Source organism: Lethenteron reissneri, chromosome 60 (assembly GCF_015708825.2).
Source record: "Lethenteron reissneri isolate LAM-NWPU_2019-01 chromosome 60, ASM1570882v1, whole genome shotgun sequence".
Taxonomy (NCBI): domain Eukaryota; kingdom Metazoa; phylum Chordata; class Hyperoartia; order Petromyzontiformes; family Petromyzontidae; genus Lethenteron; species Lethenteron reissneri.
Genome location: NC_083838.1, coordinates 2100338 through 2118851, shown reverse-complemented (window position 1 = coordinate 2118851; position 18514 = coordinate 2100338). Strand labels below are relative to the sequence as shown.

Here is an 18514-nt window from a genome sequence, read left to right as displayed (position 1 = left end):
AACACTCCTACAACATCAGAGTGCAGCGCCACATTAGCTACGCACTACAATGACAATAGTTTAACGCGATTTGAAGCATTTTTATTTTCAAAATGGAAATATGTTTTTTTTTGGGGGGGGGGGGGCAGAGCTTTGTGACGTCATATTTGAGGGGGGGGTCTGACTTTTTGTGACGCCGTGTGACGAGGGGGGAGGGGTCAAAAATCATCCAAAATCACGTGACGTCATTTATGGACGACGGCCCCTAAGCATGCACCTCAACCACATCAATTCCATACACCCATATTCTTAGTTTTTTTCGGTAAAGTCACGTAGGTAAAAAAATTTAATTATTAAAAGTAAAATAAAAATAAAAATCACGACGTTTCGGAGGCAACACAAGCTTCCGTCTTCAGGTGGAACCGTCCACCTGAAGACGGTTCCACCTGAAGACGGAAGCTTGTGTTGCCTCCGAAACGTCGTGATTTTTATTTTATTTTACTTTTATTAATTTAAAATTTTTACCTACGTGACTTTACCAAAAAAACCTAAGAATATGAATCCTTGCAGTCACGAAAGCTTCAAATCTAGAATCCATACACCCAGCCATCAAATTCAGCATGGAGGTAGAAATGGATGGCACGCTACCTTTCTTGGATGTCCTCATCAAAAAGAGACCAGATGGCTCAATGAGCCATTCTGTCTCCAGGAAAGTAACCCATGCTGACGCCTCCTGATGCCTGCTCCTGTATATTTGGAGTTTGCGTCTCTCTCTCTCATCATCATCACGGTGGCTAGGATATGTTAACTACCTCGCCTGGTGTACAGGAGGTCGTGGGTTCGATCCCGACCCTGACCGCCTGCTGTGTATTTGGAGTTGGCGTGTCTCTCTCTCTCTCTCCGTGGTCGCGTGGACTTTTCTCCGGGTTCTCAGGTTTTTCCTCCACATTTAGGAACGTGCGTTTAAAGTATTTGGCTGCGATGAATGTCCACTTGATAAGCCACTTCGTTGGGCTATCATTTGAAGCCAAGTCGCTTCTGACAAAGGGCAATATGTAGTTCTGTGGACCCTACCTGATAAAATAAAATAAAAAAGTTCATAGTAATTGAGTCATTCTGCGGTGGAATTGTTAAAATTTTAGCGAATGTGGACTGTGCCGCCAGCACTCGTTTAGAACGAAGTCACGCGGATCTTAACGTAGAAGGCGGTGTGGTACGATAAAGGCGCACTGCGGCTGAATCACCGATCTTGCTGACATTAGCCAAGAAAATGAAGGGTGCCTTGGATTGTGGTTCATAAAGACCCGCAGTATTAACCAGCGAACCTCTGGAACAATCTAATCGCGGCCTTCAATTTCGACAGCTTAAATCATCGCCACAGAGGTGGTGGTGGTGGGGGTGATCGCCCAATCAACACTTAGGGCCCCTACGCCCTCTTGCTCCTTATCTCTCAAGGCTCCTTATCTTGCATTTCGTCTCTCGACTGCTTTCACAATTACATCGCGACGTGAGATTTTCTCTGAGCTTAAAGTCTGCTTACCCTGGGTGGCCCCGCTAGTCTCCCGCATATAACAACGTAACGACGTATAATGGCGTCACGGTGAACATCGTTTAACGTTCACTGCATGGTTAGTACACTCGCAGTATTAACCAGGGCGGCCGTCTGTCGTGAACGCGCCGCTGTGATTATGTCTCCTTCTTCGTATTTATTCTAGATTTGAAGCTTTCGTGACTGCAAGGATTCATATTCTTAGGTTTTTTCGGTAAAGTCACGTAAGTAAAAAATTAAAATTAATACAAGTAAAATAAAAATAAAATAAAAATCACGACGTTTCGGAGGCAACACAAGCTTCCGTCTTCAGGTGGAACCGTCACAGCACGATAGCTGTATCAAGTGAGAGAAATCCCCAGTAACAGTCCTTGTATATATACTGGTTGAGGGTGGGAGGAGCCAAGGTAGGCCCTGAATATTCGTATTTGTGGATCGGGGCGGCATTGACCGTTATCCGCTGGCACGGTCTTTTCTGGATGGCCCCACAGTCGCACGATACTGGAACGTTTTTTTATTTATTTTCCAATGGCGCATCAGAAATCATCCGCATCTCCTGCCATGGTTTGTCCAGTTGATGCGATTTAGGAGTGGACCATGAACAGCTTCGTACAAGATTAAACCCCACAGGGAATTTTCTTGCGTTTGGGTCTTTCACAACGTGGTGTGTCCGCATCTCCTCCCACGGTTTGTGCAGTTGATGCGATTTAGGAGTGGACCATGAGCAGCTTCGTGGAAGATTAAACCCCCAGGGAATCTTCTGCGTTTGGGTCTAGTTGCTACAACTCCATACTATTAACATTCCTTCCCTTTATTAATGCTAACCCTACTCCCTTCCTTTGATGCTGCTAATCCTGCATAATGCACGGGCATAATATGACTTTGAAACTCCCCGCCCACCTTCTACGCATTCCACAAGTAGTGACTAATCCCATATCTGCATTTCCCATAAATATGCTAAATTCCTCTTGATATGAAAATTATTTTGTCAAGGCGCTCTTCCCCCTCTAACCCAGCTTAAATATACGCTGCCAAGCCTGGTGGTGTTCATTCAGACGCTGTCTTTCCGACAGACCTGTTCTTCACATGAGGACGGCTGCATGCGTTGTGGCCGAAACGTCGTGAGAATTGTATTTTATTATGTTACAATTTTATTATTTCCCTTCTACGTGACTTTACCGAAAGAACCAAGAAGACACATCCACAGTGCAACTGTTATTGTCTAAACAACATCTCCAAAGCTGAATCAGTATCTGCCAATGACTCGATTGGAAGCGCACAGCAGCGGCAGAATTGCTCCCCTTACTCTGAAAACTTGGGCAACAACCCACCTGAACAGGAGTCCTGATGCTGAATATGAAGCTCTCCCGGGTAAACGAGCGGAACAAACTTCACAATCGCCCTGAAAACTTGGCCACGAAATTCCACATCAGTGGCTGCAGAGTGATACCGACGCGGGCAGGTCAGGCCATAATATCCCTACGAGGGTGACGGCACTTGACACGTGGCGTATCATTTGAAGATGATGTCCAAAAAAACGTTTATTTAGCCTCCGCCGAAAATTGTCTCTTATCTAAATTGGATTATCGCTGCAGGACTTTGGCTCCGGAGCAGGAGGAGGCAATAGCCACAGCCTTGCGGAGTCTAATCAAGGGCATACTGTCTACGTGCAAAGGTCTTCTCTAAGTGTACTCTAGACCGACGTGCATTGCCTCGGTCGTGTATTCACGACCCTATAAGAATTGATGAAATCATTTCTGGCAATAAAACAGGCGTTCAGATCTTAAAACACCCGAACAGAAAATCTTTCGCAAGGAATCAATACCATGGGGCATTTCTTGGCAGATACTTGGCAAGACGGGTCCCATGGTATTTTCCAAAACCACTAACACACGAATCAATTTTTGAATGATAATATTGTCGGGAAGAAAAGAAAAAAACCTTACGTGCGTGAAGATTGGTGAAACATGTTGGCTTTTGTGAGATATTTAGATGTATTTTTTTTTGCTCACGACCATTATACACAATTGTGTGTTAAGCTAAACCCACAGTGGCACCATACGGTAGAGTCTTAAGCCTCAATGTCATCCCGATCCCTTCTTCCTCGACACTCTGGTCCACACAGAACGGCCTGCGGAAGTGGTTGTCACAGAGCAACCTCTGAGATCCATTCTTATTCAAGTGACACTCAGGTCCACACAGAATGACCCACGGAAGTTGATATGACAGAGCTACGTCTGAGATCCCCTTCTTATACTTCACGTGACCACTCTGATCCACACAGAACGGCCTGCGGAAGTGGTTGTCACAGAGCAACCTCTGAGATCCATTCTTATTCAAGTGACACTCATGTCCACACAGAATGACCCACGGAAGTTGATATGACAGAGCTACGTCTGAGATTCCCTTCTTATACTTCAAGTGACCGCTCTGGTCCACACAGAACGGCCCGTGGAAGTGGTTGTCACAGAGCTACATCTGAGATCCATTCTTATTCAAGTAACACACAGGTCCACACAGAATGACCCACGGAAGTTGATCTCACAAAGCTACGCCTGAGATCCCCTTCTTATACTTCACGTGACCGCTCTGGGCCACACAGATTGCCCCGCGCAAGCCGATATCAGAGAGCGGGCAGCACGCTCCGACCCTTCGAACTTCGCCCCGGGACTGACGCCGATGTGGTCAGGGCAGCTGAGGAAGGGACCCAGAGTGCTCGCTCGGCTCGTAAACATTGAGCCACAGCGGAACAAAGTTCAGTCTTTTGCCGTCGCTGCCGGCACCTGCCCGACTCAACGCGGTGAAGTTACCGGTCCACCCCTAGCCGGAGTGCGGTTTGCGGCAATCGCAAACGGCGTTGAGCGCGCTTGAGCTCCAGGTACTGAATCCTATGATCACGGTTTCATTGCTTTTATGGCTTTATTTTGGTGATTTTTGAAAAGTTTTTCGGTTTGGCCATGTTTGTTTGTTGTAGTACAGAGTTAGACTGATGGCCTTAATCTAAGTTGTCTTGTAGTTGTTGTTGTTGTTTGACTTGCATCCCACTGGGATTTTTGCACACAGTGTTGGTGTACGGTGCTTTTTCTGCAATATTTTGCTGTCTTTTCTTGGATTTTCTGTTTGCACTTAGTCACATAGTCACTTTAAGATGTTTTCTTGTTCATGTTTTTGTTTGTTGCGGTTGCACCCGATTCAAGAGCCGAATGGCTCACAGGGCTATACCTAATAAATGAAACTTGAAAACTTGAAACTTGAATCTACATTGTCTTATGGTTGTTATTGTTTTACTTGCATCCCACTGGGATATTTTGCACACAGCGTTGAAATGCGTATACCGTGCCGACCTTCAGAGGTGCTGCTTCTCGCTAACAGCACTTGCCCCAACAGTCTGTGAAGGATATACGGGGGGGGATCGTTGTTATGTCTCTGTGTGTCTGTCTCAGTCTGTGTGTCTGTCTCAGTCTGTGTGTGTCTCTGTGTGTGTGTGGGGAGCGGTAGTGTAGTAGTGGTTAGCGCTACGCTGCGCTACGAACCCTGCGACCCGGGTTCGATTCCCGCTCACGGCAAACACCCAGTGACGATTATCTGAGCCGGTCCCGTGCCTCCCCTAGATCGACTCAGCCTCTAATTACTACCTGGAGCGGTGTGTAGTAAACATCGCCACTGAGGAGACAAAGGCGGTCGGGCGTGGTGCTGGCCACCTACCACCACGTGTGTCGTTTCGACCTTCATAGGTGCTCGCTAACAGCACTTGCCCCTACAATCTGTTAAGGCTATACCGGAGATCTTTGTTATTGTGTCTGTGTGTGTCTCTATGAAATAGCAGCACCAATGGAAACCCTTTTCCAAGGAAACGCGAAGGAATGCCCACAGCCGGTTCGTGCCGAACTACAGGGTAGGTCGAAGGGATGCCGGGTGTATCTCTGTGTGTCTGTGTGTGTCTCTCTGTGTGTGTGAATCTGTGTGAGTCTCCTCTGTGTGTGTGTCTTTGTGTCTCCGTGTGTCTGTGTGGGTCTCTGTGGGTCTCTGGGTCTGTGTGTCTGTGTGTGAGTCTCCTCTGTGTGTGTGGCTCCTGTGTCTGTGTGTGTCTCTGTGTGTCCGTGTGTCTCTGTGTGTGTGTCTCTGTGTTGTGTCTCCTCTGTGTGTGTATCTTTGTGTGTGTGTGTCTGTGTGTGTGTGTGTCTCTGTGTCTCTGTGTGTGTGTCTGTGTGTATCTCTGTGTGTATCTCTGTCTGTCTGTGTGTCTGTGTGTGTGTGTCTCTGTGTGTGTGTCTGTGTGGGTCTCTGTGTGTGTGTCTGTGTGTATCTCTGTCTGTGTGTGTGTCTGTGTGTGTGTCTGTCTGTGTGTGTGTCTCTGTGTCTCTGTGTGTGTGTCTGTGTGTGTCTCTGTGTGTGTGTCTGTGTGTGTGTGTCTGTGTGTGTGTCTGTGTGTGTGTCTGCGGTGCATCGCCCAGTCATCTAAGTCAACCCACGGCGCCTTTCCACACGTCACGTGACAACCTCAAAGAGGAGGGGGGGGGGTGCACCTAGCCTGGCACGACAGCTTTAGTGTTTGTTGATGTTGATGTTGTTGATGTTGTTGTGTCGATCAGGCAAGCTTCCCGAGTGGTTGAGTGGAACGCTGATTCGCAACGGGCCGGCCCTGCACACGTTCGGAACCACCTCGTACAACCACTGGTTCGACGGGATGGCGCTCCTCCACAGTTTCACGTTCCTTGGGGGTGCGTGGGTGGGTGTGTGTGGGTGGGTGTCTGTGGGTGTGTGTGGGTGGGTGTCTGTGGGTGTGTGTCTGGGTGGGTGCGTGGGAAGGTGTGTGGGTGTCTGTGGGTGTTGTGAGTGTGTGTGTCGGTGTGTGTGTGGGTTGCGTGGGTGGGTTTGTTGGTCTGTGTGAGTGAGTGTGGGGTGGGGTGTGGGTGGGTGGGTGTGTGGCTGTCTGTGGGTGTGGGTGGGTGTGTGTGTGGGTGGGTGTGTGTGGGTGAGCGTGTGTGTGGGTGGCTGGGTGCGTGGGTGTGTGGGTGTGTGGATGGATGTGTGTGTGGGGTGTTTGTGGGGTGGGTGTGTGTGTGGGTGTGTGTGGGTGTGTGTGTGGGTATGTGTGTGTGGGGTGGGAGCGTGGGGTGGGTGTGTGTGTGGGTGTGTGGGTGTGTGTGTGGGTGTGTGTGTGTGGGGTAGGAGCGTGGGGTGGGTGTGTGTGTGGGTGTGTGCGTGGGGTGTGTGGGTGCATGGGTGGTACATCGGCCAGTCATCTCAGTCGGTCAACCCCATGGCACCTTCTGGGTCTGTCCAGTGATCTCCTGTCAGCGGGCGTTCGACACTTCACGTGGCCTCAAAGTGCACCTAGCCTGGCACAGGCGCCGTAGTGATGTCACCGCCACTTAGTGGTGAATGGCGGATGTTGTTATTGTTGTGACCTTGGGGAGCGGTGGTGCAGCGGTTAGCGCGCCATTGCGCTACGAACCCGGCGACCCGAGTTCGATTCTCGCTCACGGCCACCACCGGTGACGATTATTTGCTGCTGCTACTCTTGCTGCTGTTGCTGCTGCTGCTGTTGCTGCTGTTGCTGCTGCTGTTGCTGCTGTTGCTGCTGCTGCTGTTGCTGATGTTGCTGATGTTGCTGATGCTGCTGCTGCTGATGCTGCTGCTGATGTTGCTGCTGTTGCTGTGCCCGCACACCTGTGCGCAGGTGAGGTTCACTACCGCAGCAAGTACCTGCAGAGCGACGCCTTCCGCAAAAACTCGGAGGCCAACAGGATCGTCATCTCGGAGTTTGGCACCATGGCGCACCCCGACCCCTGCAGGAACGTCTTCGCCAAGTGAGGGAGCAGCTCGCAGCTGATGCAGTCAGCTGTGGGGGCAGGGGGGGCAGGTAGGGGGCAGGGGGGGTGGTGTGCAGGGCAGTGGGGGTCACGCACCGGGTCAACCCACACGGTCTAGCCCGTGTTTTTGTACAGGGAAATTGAGTTTTGAGGTCTATACGATGGCGTACAGCCGTTTCAATACTGACAACAACAAAATCAATGTCTTCTTGGTTCTTTCGGTAAAGTCACGTAGAATGTAAATAATATTATTATTAAATAATATTATTTCCATTCTACGTAACTTTACCGAAAGAACCAAGAAGATGAATCCCTGCAGTCACGAAAGCTTTAAATCGAAACATCAATGTGTCTATTTGTTTGTGTTCCTCTCTCATGATGGGACTTTGCAGGATGAACTTTGAGATGTATAAGGGGCACGGGGTGACCAATACGGTCTGAATTGGTCTCTAATAAGGTAGGGCACTGATAGGGGGTTGGCAACATTTACATTCTGAAGGCCCAAAATTCCATGATGTTCACCCCCCCTACGCGCCCAGGGCCTTCTCCTACCTCTCCTACTCCGTGCCAGAGTTCACCGACAACTGCCTCATCAACGTAATGAGGTGCGGGGAGGATTTTTACGCCACCACGGAGACCAACTTCATGCGTCGGATCGACGCGAGCTCACTCAACACCCTCGAGAAGGTCGCTGGCCGCTACCCCCACGTGACACGCGCCAGTCGCGTACCTGTCAACCCCTTGTCAGTGCCCTACTACGTCACTACACACCACGTGTTACTGACCTACTACATCACTACACACCACGTGTTGCTGCCCCTACTACGTCACTACACACCACGTGTTACTGCACCTACTACGTCACTACACACCACGTGTTGCTGCCCTACTACGTCACTACACACCACGTGTTACTGCCCTACTACGTCACTACAGACCACGTGTTGCTGCCCTACTACGTCACTACACACCACGTGTTGCTGCCCTACTACGTCACTACACACCACGTGTTGCTGCACCTACTACGTCACTACACACCACGTGTTGCTGCACCTACTACGTCACTACACACCACGTGTTGCTGCCCTACTACGTCACTACAGACCACGTGTTGCTGCCCTACTACGTCACTACACACCACGTGTTGCTGCCCTACTACGTCACTACACACCACGTGTTACTGCACCTACTACGTCACTACACACCACGTGTTACTGCCCCTACTACGTCACTACACACCAACTCAGACCTTATGGGTCACCCCGTGCCCCTTATACATTTAATTTATTTTTCTTTACCTACGTGACTTTACTGAAAGAACCACAGAGTATGGATCCTTGCAGTCACGAAAACTTCAAATCTAGGATGATGATGATGATGTTGTTGGAAACTCACCCCCAGGTGGACTACACCAAATACGTGGCCATCAACATCGCCACGTCCCACCCGCACTACGAGCCGGATGGAACAGTCTACAACGTGGGCACATCCATCGCAGACAAGGGCCACACCAAGTACACGTTCATCCGCGTGCCGCCCACGTTGCCAGGTTGGGCACTTGGCACACTCCAGTCTGTTGTAGAATATCAATATTTTTGTTATATTTTATTTTATTTTTATTCACCCAGGCAACTCCCCTTTCCAAGGTCGCCCCGATGAAAGAGGCATTGCGGCGCCACGGTGGCTAGGAGATGTTAAATACCTCACCCGGTATGCAGGAGGTCGTGGGTTCGATCCCGACCCTGACGCCTGCTGTATATTTGTAGTTTGCGTGTCTTTCTCTCATAATCATTCTCACGGTGGCTAGGAGATGGTAACTATCTCGCCTGGTATGCAGGAGGTCGTTGGTTCGATCCCGACCCTGACGCCTGCTGTATATTTGAAGTTTGCATCTCTTTCTCTCATCATCATCCTCACGGTGGCTAGGAGATGGTAACTATCTCGCCTGGTATACAAGAGGTCGTGGGTTCGATCCCGACCCTGACATTAAGGGGCACCACGGTGGCTAGGAGATGTTGACTACCTCGCCTGGTATGGAGGAGGTCGTGGGTTCGATCCCGACCCTGACGCCTGCTGCTGTATATTTGGAGTTTGCGTCTCTCTCTCATCATCATCACGGTGGCTAGGAGATGTTAACTACCTCGCCTGGTGTGCAGGAGGTCGTGGGTTCGATCCCGACCCTGACGCCTGCTGCTGTATATTTGGAGTCTGCGTCTCTCTCTCATCATCATCACGGTGGCTAGGAGATGTTAACTACCTCGCCTGGTGTGCAGGAGGTCGTGGGTTCGATGCCGACCCTGACGCCTGCTGCTGTATATTTGGAGTCTGCGTCTCTCTCTCATCATCATCACGGTGGCTAGGAGATGTTAACTACCTCGCCTGGTGTGCAGGAGGTCGTGGGTTCGATCCCGACCCTGACGCCTGCTGCTGCTGTATATTTGGAGTTTGCGTGTCTCTCTCTCTCATCATCATCACGGTGGCTAGGAGATGTTAACTACCTCGCCTGGTATACAGGAGGTCGTGGGTTCGATCCCGACCCTGACGCCTGCTGCTGTATATTTGGAGTTTGCGTGTCTCTCTCTCTCTCCCCCGGGTGCTACAATTTGTCCCTCCACATTCAGCATCCACGTCAACACGCCTTCAAAGAGTCTTTGGCTGCTGCTGTAAATTTCCACGTGATGGTGACGACGACGATGATAAGCCGCCACTTTCGTTGAGCCATCATTCGTGATGGCCAGGATACGCGTTTGAAAAACAGCTACGCAGCAGCTACAGTTGTGGGCCTTATCCTGGTGAAATAAATGTATTTATTTAGGTTTAGTCGCAATAAAAAAAACTTTCATAAAACCAACAACCGTGACCAATACGCTCTCATACCCGTCAACCCACACGGTTTAGCCCGTATTCTGGTCCAGGGAAAATTCGTGTTCAGGTCCATAAGGCGTACAGTCGTTTCAATTCGGGTGACAACATATTGTTGTCTGTTTGTGTTTCTCCCCTTGTGATGGGACTTTGTAGGACGAACGTTGAGATGTATAAGGGCCACGGGGTGACCAGTACGGTCTGAGTTGGTCTGTACTAAGGTAGGACGCTGATGAGGCCTTGCCAGAGGTATGAATTGGCCTGTCCTATGGGAGGGCCCTGTTGAGGTCTTGTCAGGGGTGTGAATTCGCCTGTGCTAAGACAGGGCCCTGATGAGGCCTTGCCGGGGATGTGAATTGGCCCGTGGTGAGGCAGGGCCTTGATGAGGCCTTGTCAGGGATGTGAATTGGTCTGTGCTAAGACAGGGCACTGATGAGGCCTTGTCAGGGATGTGAATTGGTCTGTGCTAAGACAGGGCCTTGATGAGGCCTTGCCAGGGATGTGAATTTGTCTGTGCTAAGGGAGGGCCCTGATGAGGCCTTGCCAGGGATGTGAATTGGCCCGTGCTAAGGCGGCGCGCTGTTGAGGGCTTGACGGCCACGGCCACTGTTCGCCACGTGCAGGCGAGCGGCCCAACTCCGGCCTCCGTGGCCTCGAGGTGCTGTGCACGCTGCCGTCCCGCTGGCGATTCAGCCCCAGCTACTACCACAGCTTCGGCCTCACGCCCCACTACCTCGTCTTCATCGAGCAGCCGCTCAAGCTCGACCTCGTCAAGCTGGCCACCGCCTACTTCCGCGGCGCCAACTGGGCCAGCTGCATGACCTGGCTGCCCGAGGACAAGGTGAGCCCCCCCCCATCACCCCCTGGGGAGGGGCTGCGGTGCGAAACGTCGGACAGGCGGCGACGGTGGTGGCAGTGTATGGGCCCGGGTTCGATTCCCGACTAGGGAGCACTTTCTGTGAGTGGAGTTTGTGTGTTCTCTCTCTCGTTTTTTTTACGATCAGAGGAAACAAGAAGATGCTCGGTGTAGTCGGCACATTGCTTCATTCGTCATTTCGTTTTTTTTTCAGTTTTTTTTTTTCAATGCTTTGCTTTATGTGCCCCCTGTTTAAATGAAAGATTTACCGAAATATTTCACGCTCTGCTCTCCTTCTTCTTACCCCTTCCCTCTCTCTCTACCCCCTCTCTCTACCCCCCCTCTCTCTCCCTACTTTATGTCTATGTTTCCCCTGTTTTCTATGTACTCTCTCTCCCCCTGTGTTCTGCAGAGTGAGTGATGAGTGAGTGGAGTTTGTGTGTTCTCTCTCTCTGTGTGTTCTACAGAGTGAGTGAGTGGAGTTTGTGTGTTCTCTCTGTGTTGTGCAGAGTGAGTGTAAGTGAGTGGAGTTTGTGTGTTCTCTCTCTGTGTTCTGCAGAGTGAGTGAGCGTAGTTCGTGTGTTCTCTCTCAGTAGGGGGCCTTTCCCCTATTGAAAATAAAACCCCAAAAATGAGTTTGCAGTTTGTTTGTTCTTGGCTCAGCGTGTGCCCCCCTCCTCCGCCTCTGCCAGAGCCGCTTCTACCTGATCGACCGGCGGACGGGCAAGGCGCTGACCACGCACTTCGTGAGCGAGCCCTTCGTGGTGTACCACCACGTGAACGCGTTCGAGCGCGGCGGCTGCGTCTTGTGCGACGTCGTCGCCTACGACGACAACAGCCTCTACGACATGTTCTACCTGCGCAACCTGCGCAAGACCGCCGCCGACTTCACCGAGGACAACAAGATGAGCTGCCTGCCGCAGTGCCGCCGATACGTCCTGCCGCTGGGCGTCGGAAAGGTGGGCCGCGTGCGGCAGAGGTCGCAAACGGGTTTTGATTCCTTACCCGTACCCGTACCCGGCCGCACCAGGGTCGCAAACGGGTACCCGTACCCGGCCATACCCGGTATTGGGTACCCGATTGCGACCTCTGGAATGAAGCCATGTTGCAGGCGCGGATGGGTTGATTCTAGGAACTTGAATTGTTAGAAGAGACAAGACGTTGGGAAATGAGTGACAAACAGTTACTCACCAGTGACTCACGGTCTACCCGTACCCGGCCGCACCAGGGTCGCAAACGGGTACCCGGCTACCCGTACCCGGCCGGGTACGGGTAGCCGGGTACGGGTAGCCGGGTATCGGGTAGGGTACGGGTATCGGGTACCCGGTTGCGACCTCTGGCGTGCGGTGGCAGTGGCGGTGGCGGTGGTGGCGGTTAAGGTGGTGGAAGTGGTGGTCATCTCAGTCAGTCGACCCGTGGCACCTGCTGGGTCTGCCCCGTGACCTCCTGCCAGCGGGCGTTCGACACTTCACGTGGCCTCAAGGTGCACATGGCCTGGCACAAGCGTCGTGGTGACGTCACCGCCACTTAGTGGCGAATGGCGGTTGTTGTTGTTGGAAGTGGTGGTGGAGGTGGTGATGGAGATGCTGATGAAACAGCAGCAAGCCCACATGGTTCACCCCGTATTTTTGTGCGGGGGAAATTGAGTTTTCAGGTCCATACGGCGTACAGCTGTTTCTATACGGGCACACAAAAATGTTTAGTGTTTCTCCCTTGTGATGGCACTTTGTAGGATGAACGTTGAGATGTATAAGGGGGCACGGGGTGACCAATAAGGTCTGAATTGATCTGTAATAAGGTAGGGCACTGATAAGGGGTTGACAGGTATGCGATGCTGATGAGAACGGTGGTGATGGTGGTGGTGCTGATGAAGCTGTTGATGAGAATGGTGGTGGTGAGGGTGATGGAACGGCTGATGAAATGGTGGTGGTGGTGAGGGTGATGGAACGGCTGATGCAAATGATGGTGGTGTTGAGTGTGATGAAGCTGATGATGAGAATGATGGTGGTGGTGGTGAGGGTGATGGAACGGCTGATGAAATGGTGGTGGTGGTGGTGGTGAGGGTCATGAAACGGCTGATGAGAATGGTGGTGGTGGTGAGGGTGATGGAACTGCTGATGAGAATGGTGGTGGTGGTGGCTGTCCCATGGAAACGAGGGGCACTGGTGTCGTCCGTGACGATGTGGCGTGCGTCGTAGGAGTCTCCGGTCTCCCAGAACCTCGTGTCTCTTGCCGGCTCGAAAGCGAGCGCCGTCAAGGAGGAGGGAGGACACGTGGTCCTCACTCCAGAGCTTCTAGCAGAGGGTGCGATGCGCACACACTCCCATCATCCCACTCATATTCTCACTCACTCATCATCTCACTCATCATGTTCACTCAATCATTTACTCACACTCCATCTCAGTTGTCCACTCATGCACCCACTCAGTCACGCACTCACCCACCCACCTACTCAACCACAAAGATCCCCCGTCATCGCCTTTACAACAGACTGTAGGGGCAAGTGCTGTTCACGAATAGCGCTTATGAAGGCCAGCACGGCACACGAGGTGGTGGGTGGCAACACACCACCGATCCAGCCTGGCTGTCTGTGTCTCCCCAATGCCGATGTTTACACACTGCCCCGGGCAGAGTGCTCATTTAAGGCTGAGCCGACCTAGGGGAGGCCCAGCGCTGGTTTGGACATCCGTCAATGGAACTCGCATCGCCTTGCTCGCAGCACGGTGCACTAACCACGGCGCCACCGCTCGATGATTTGTTTGACCTCTTGACCTCACAACAGGAATCGAACTCCCTCGCATCAACTACAACTACAACGGCAGGGAGTACCGCTACATCTACGCAGCCCAAATCGAGTGGAGACCCGTGCCCACCAAGGTACCTGCTCTGGACACTTTACGAGCATCCAAAACAAAAAAAACAGGGGTCCCTTTAAGGCCATCCTTACAGGGTCCCTTTAAGAGCACGCAAAAACAGGGTCACTTTACGAGCATTCTACAACTTGATCCCTTTAAATGTATGCTAAAACAGGGGGTCCCTTTAAGAGCAAACCATAGCTGGGTCCCTTTAAGAACATCCCCAAACAGGGTCCCTTTAAGAGCAAGCTTTGACCGGGTCCGTTTAAGAGCATCCCAAAAACAGGGTCTCTTTAAGAGCCTGCCTTGACCGGGCCCCTTTAAGAGCATCCCAAAAACAGGGTCTCTTTAAGAGCATCCAAAAAACAGGGTCTCTTTAAGAGCCTGCCTTGAACGGGCCCCTTTAAGAGCATCCCAAAAACAGGGTCTCTTTAAGAGCATCCAAAAAACAGCGTCTCTTTAAGAGCCTGCCTTGACCGGGTCCCTTTAAGAGCATCCTAAAAACAGGGTCCCTTTAAGGGCATCCAAAAAACAGGGTCCCTTTAAGAGCACGCGATAACTGAGTTCCTTTACATCATTTGACCTCCTTTGCCCGTACCAAAATATAATAATAGGGGCAGAGACGGCGGCGTTCACACCGCAATCGCCGCACTGCGGCCGTCTGGAACGCGCTCTTCCTTCCCGTGTCGGGAAGCGACTGGGCGCTGCGATGCACTTTCCAAATCGTCGCCTGCGTTGACGAAGCCATACCCTTTGGAACCGCTGTTCGCGTGTTAGTGTTGCAGTCCCTGCCTCCGCACCTCCCACTGAGCGCGGTTGGCTACGTACGGTGCGAAAGAAGTTCGACGAACGTGCGTACAAAATTCTAGATTTGAAGCTTTCGTGACTGCAAGGATTCATACTCTTAGTTTTTTCGGTAAAGTCACGTAAGTAAATTTTTTAATTTAAATTAATAAAAAATAATACAGCAAATCTGGCTGTGACGGTCCCACCTGATGACGGAGACTTGTGCTGCCTCCGAAACGTCGTGATTTTTAATTATTTATTATTATTTTATTTTTATTAATTTCAATTTTTTTTCCTACGCCACTTTACCGAAAAAACTAAGAGTATGTGCGTACAAAAGACAAAAAAAGACAAAGATCCCCCGTGTAGCCTCTAACAGGCTGTCGGGGCAAGTGCTGTTAGCAGCACCTATGAAGGCCGGCGCTGTGGCACGCTAGGGGGGTGGGTGGCCAGCAACCGCGCCCGACCGCCTTTGTCTCCCCAGCGGCGACGTTCACACGCCGCGCCGGGCGCTCGTTTGAGGCCGAGTCGACCTAGGGGGGGGGGGGAGAGTCCCAGGAAGCGCCGCGTGGCCGGCGGTCGAACCCGGCATCGACGGCGTCGCCCGTGCGTCCGTTGACCTCCCGTGCGTCCGTTGACCTCCCGTGCGTCCGTTGACCTCCCGTGCGTCCGTTGACCTCCCGTGCTTCCGTTGACCTCCCTTGCGCAGATCGTGAAGGTGGACACGCACACGGGCGAGAAGCTGGAGTGGCAGGAGGGCGGCTGCTGGCCTGCGGAGCCGGTGTTCGTGCCGACGCCCGGCGCTCAGGAGGAGGATGACGGTGAGCCGGAGCCTCTCCGTTAACCGGCGCACCGCAATCGCCCCGCTTCCTTCCGTCCGTCCGTCCTCGCCGCAGTCCCTTGGCGGACTCGCTCGCTCACTCGCTCCGGGGATCTACCCGTCATCGTGGTGGTGGTGGTCGTGGTGGTCGTGGTGGTGGTGGTGGTGGTCGTGGTCGTGGTGGTCGTGGTGGTGGTGGTCGTAGTGGTGGTCGTAGTGGTGGTGGTCGTGGTGGTGGTGGTCGTGGTGGTGGTCGTGGTAGTGGTGGTCGTGGTGGTGGTGGTGGTCGTAGTGGCGGTCGTCGTAGTGGTGGTCGTGGTGGTGGTCGTGGTAGTGGTGGTCATGGTGGTGGTTGTGGTCGTGGTGGTGGTCGTGGTAGTGGTGGTCATGGTGGTGGTTGTGGTGGTGGTCGTGGTGGTGGTCGTGGTAGTGGTGGTCATGGTGGTGGTTGTGGTGGTGGTTGAGGTGGTGGTCGTGGTGGTGGTCGTGGTAGTGGTGGTCGTATTTCTTCCTGCCTCAGCAGTCCGCCCGCTGTATTTTTCCACCTGAAGACGATTACTTGTGTCGCGATCGAAACGTCGTGATTTTTAAATCAATTTTCTACCTACGTGACTTTACCTAAAAATCCAAAGAGCACGGATTCCTGCAGTCACGAAAGCCGAGATTTAATGATTACAATTATCCACACTGACCTTTCCCTTCTCCTCCGTGACCCTTGACCCCCTGACCCCCCCGACCAGGCGTGGTGCTGTCGTCCATCGTGACGAGCGAGCCCGGTAAGCCGGCGTTCCTGTTGGTGCTGGACGCTCGGTCGTTCCGCGAGGTGGCGCGAGCCTCCGTCCACGGCGCTGACGTGCCGATTGACCTGCACGGCCTCTTCCTGCCCGACCCCAAGTAGCGGCCAAGCCACCAGCAGCAGTGGCAGCAGCGGCAGTGGCAGCAGCGGCAGCAGCAGCAGTGGCAGCAGCAGCAGTGGCAGCAGCAGTGGCAGCAGCAGCAGCAGTGGCAGCAGCAGCAGTGGCAGCAGCAGCAGTAATTAGTCGTGCGTCACGGGAAGGCGACGATGAGAATATGTCGCAGCGTGGTATCATGATGGGGATATCTCGCACGGTGATCATGATGGGAATATCACAATATAATATCATGATGGGAATATCAGAATATGATATGATGGGAATATCACACAATGTGATATCATGATGTAAACATCTCGCAATATATCACGATGTCAATACCTCGCGATATGATATCATGATGAGAATCTTGCAATAGATCACCACGCGAATCTCGCATTATGATATGATGATGACGAGAGTATTTCGCGACGTCACGATCTCGCGGGAGGAATATTACCGTGGCAAAATATTGCGTGAATTATGGAACACCAAAGTAGAGGATCTAATGGGGGGTGGAAGTGGGGGAGGTGGAAGTGGGGGGGGTGGAAGTGGGGGGGGGGTGGAAGTGAGGGGGGGGTGGAAGTGGGGTAGGGGGGGTGGAAGTGAGAGGGGGTGAAAGTGTGAGGGGGGTGGAAGTGGGGGGGGTGGAAGTGGGGGGGGGGGTGAAAGTGGGAGGGGGGGTGGAAGTGGGAGGGGGTGAAAGTGGGAGGGGGGGTGGAAGTGAGGGGGGGGCGATGGAGACAATTCCCCCCCCCCTCCAATCCCCGAGAGACTGGATATTCTTACAATCGGCCAAGAAAATATATTGAATGTAAAATTTCGATTTAAAGCTTTCGTGACTGCAGGGATTCATATTCTTGGTTCTTTCGGTAAAGTCACGTAGAAGGGAAATAATAAAATAATAAAAAATAAAACATAATAAAATACAATTCTCACGACGTTTCGATTGCAACACAAGCGATCATCATCAGGTGTGAAAACCACAGCAAGAAAATTTGACCGCCGCTTTTTTCAAATTTTCTTGCCGTGGTTTTCACACCTGATGGTGATGATTGTTCGTGTTGCAATCGAAACGTCGTGAGAATTTTATTGTTTAATTTTTATTATTTTATTATTTCCCTTCTACGTGACTTTACTGAAAGAACCAAGAATACGATATTGAATGTGCTCGTGTTCACGTAGTTTGGGGTGAGCGGTGGAGGGGAGAAGCGGGGTGGGGGGGATGGACGGGGGAGACGAGTGGGCCCCCCTTAAAAACCAAAAATCCCTCCCGCCCTCGAACTACGCGCAGTGGCAGAGTTCCACGCGGTGGCCACGTGCCCGGTCTGATGTTCGCGCTAAACATAACTAGTCGTGGAACATATTCACCGTACCCCCAACATTTTTTTAAATCAAGCACCCAAATGAGTTTTACCCACCAAGCAACATAGCAGGAGGCTGTTTCTTCCTGACCTGCTTTTGTGCTTTTACCATCTACATAGCAGAGGCTCGGTCCCATTAGCAGCAGTTGTACTTTAACAACTCTGGCACCCCCCCCCCCCTCTCTCAGCCAGTCTACATAACAAAGGCTCAGTCCTTTGTTATGTAGACTAATCTCAAGCCGCACCTTACCATAATAAAAAGGGGGCCTGTCCTGGCCCATCCCCCCCCCCCTCAACCAGTATATATATACGGGTAGTATCTCTTGGAATCTCTCATTTACTTGATACAGCTATCGTGCTGTGACGGTTCCACCTGAAGACGGAAGCTTGTGTTGCCTCCGAAACGTCGTGATTTTTATTTTATTTTATTAATTTTAATTTTCTACCTACGTGACTTTACCGAAAAAAACCTAAGAATATGAGAACCCACGGTCCATGTGGCTCAGAGGTCAGAGCACAGAGGGAGCCCGGCAGAGGTGGGACAAAGTCATTGTTATGCAAGTCCAAGTCGAGTCTGAAGTCATCAAATTCATGACTCGAGTCTGACTCGAGTCCAAGTCACATGACTCGAGTCCACACCTCAGAGGTGGGACAAAGTCATTGTTATGCAAGTCCAAGTCGAGTCTGAAGTCATCAAATTCATGACTCGAGTCTGACTCGAGTCCAAGTCACAT

General features: G+C 51.8%; 1 protein-coding gene across 2 annotated transcripts; it reads left to right on the top strand.

Moving 5' to 3' along the window:
- The first annotated feature begins 4186 nt into the window (after positions 1-4186).
- BCO1 (beta-carotene oxygenase 1) lies at positions 4187-16926 on the top strand. Of its 2 annotated transcripts, none has more exons than XM_061576111.1 (12): positions 4187-4406; positions 5355-5423; positions 6121-6249; positions 7212-7341; positions 7884-8031; positions 8746-8893; positions 10830-11047; positions 11755-12021; positions 13261-13366; positions 13845-13939; positions 15413-15524; positions 16264-16926. In XM_061576111.1, the coding sequence occupies exons 2-12, from the start codon at positions 5360-5362 to the stop codon at positions 16419-16421; spliced, it is 1575 nt and encodes a 524-aa protein (XP_061432095.1). In that variant the 5' UTR covers positions 4187-4406; positions 5355-5359; the 3' UTR covers positions 16422-16926. The 2 variants fall into 2 exon arrangements, with proteins under 2 accessions (XP_061432095.1, XP_061432094.1); XM_061576110.1 differs by having other exon boundaries at positions 5352-5423.
- The last annotated feature ends 1588 nt before the right edge of the window (positions 16927-18514 follow it).

Excerpts from the sequence above, each read along its gene's own strand:
- BCO1 (XM_061576111.1), top strand. The coding sequence starts at position 5,360 with ATGGAAACCCTTTTCCAAGGAAACGCGAAGGAATGCCCACAGCCGGTT. Across the intron at positions 5,424-6,120 it reads GGTTCGTGCCGAACTACAGG|GCAAGCTTCCCGAGTGGTTG; the intron begins GTAGGTCGAAGG and ends TGTGTCGATCAG. Across the intron at positions 12,022-13,260 it reads TGCCGCTGGGCGTCGGAAAG|GAGTCTCCGGTCTCCCAGAA; the intron begins GTGGGCCGCGTG and ends CGTGCGTCGTAG.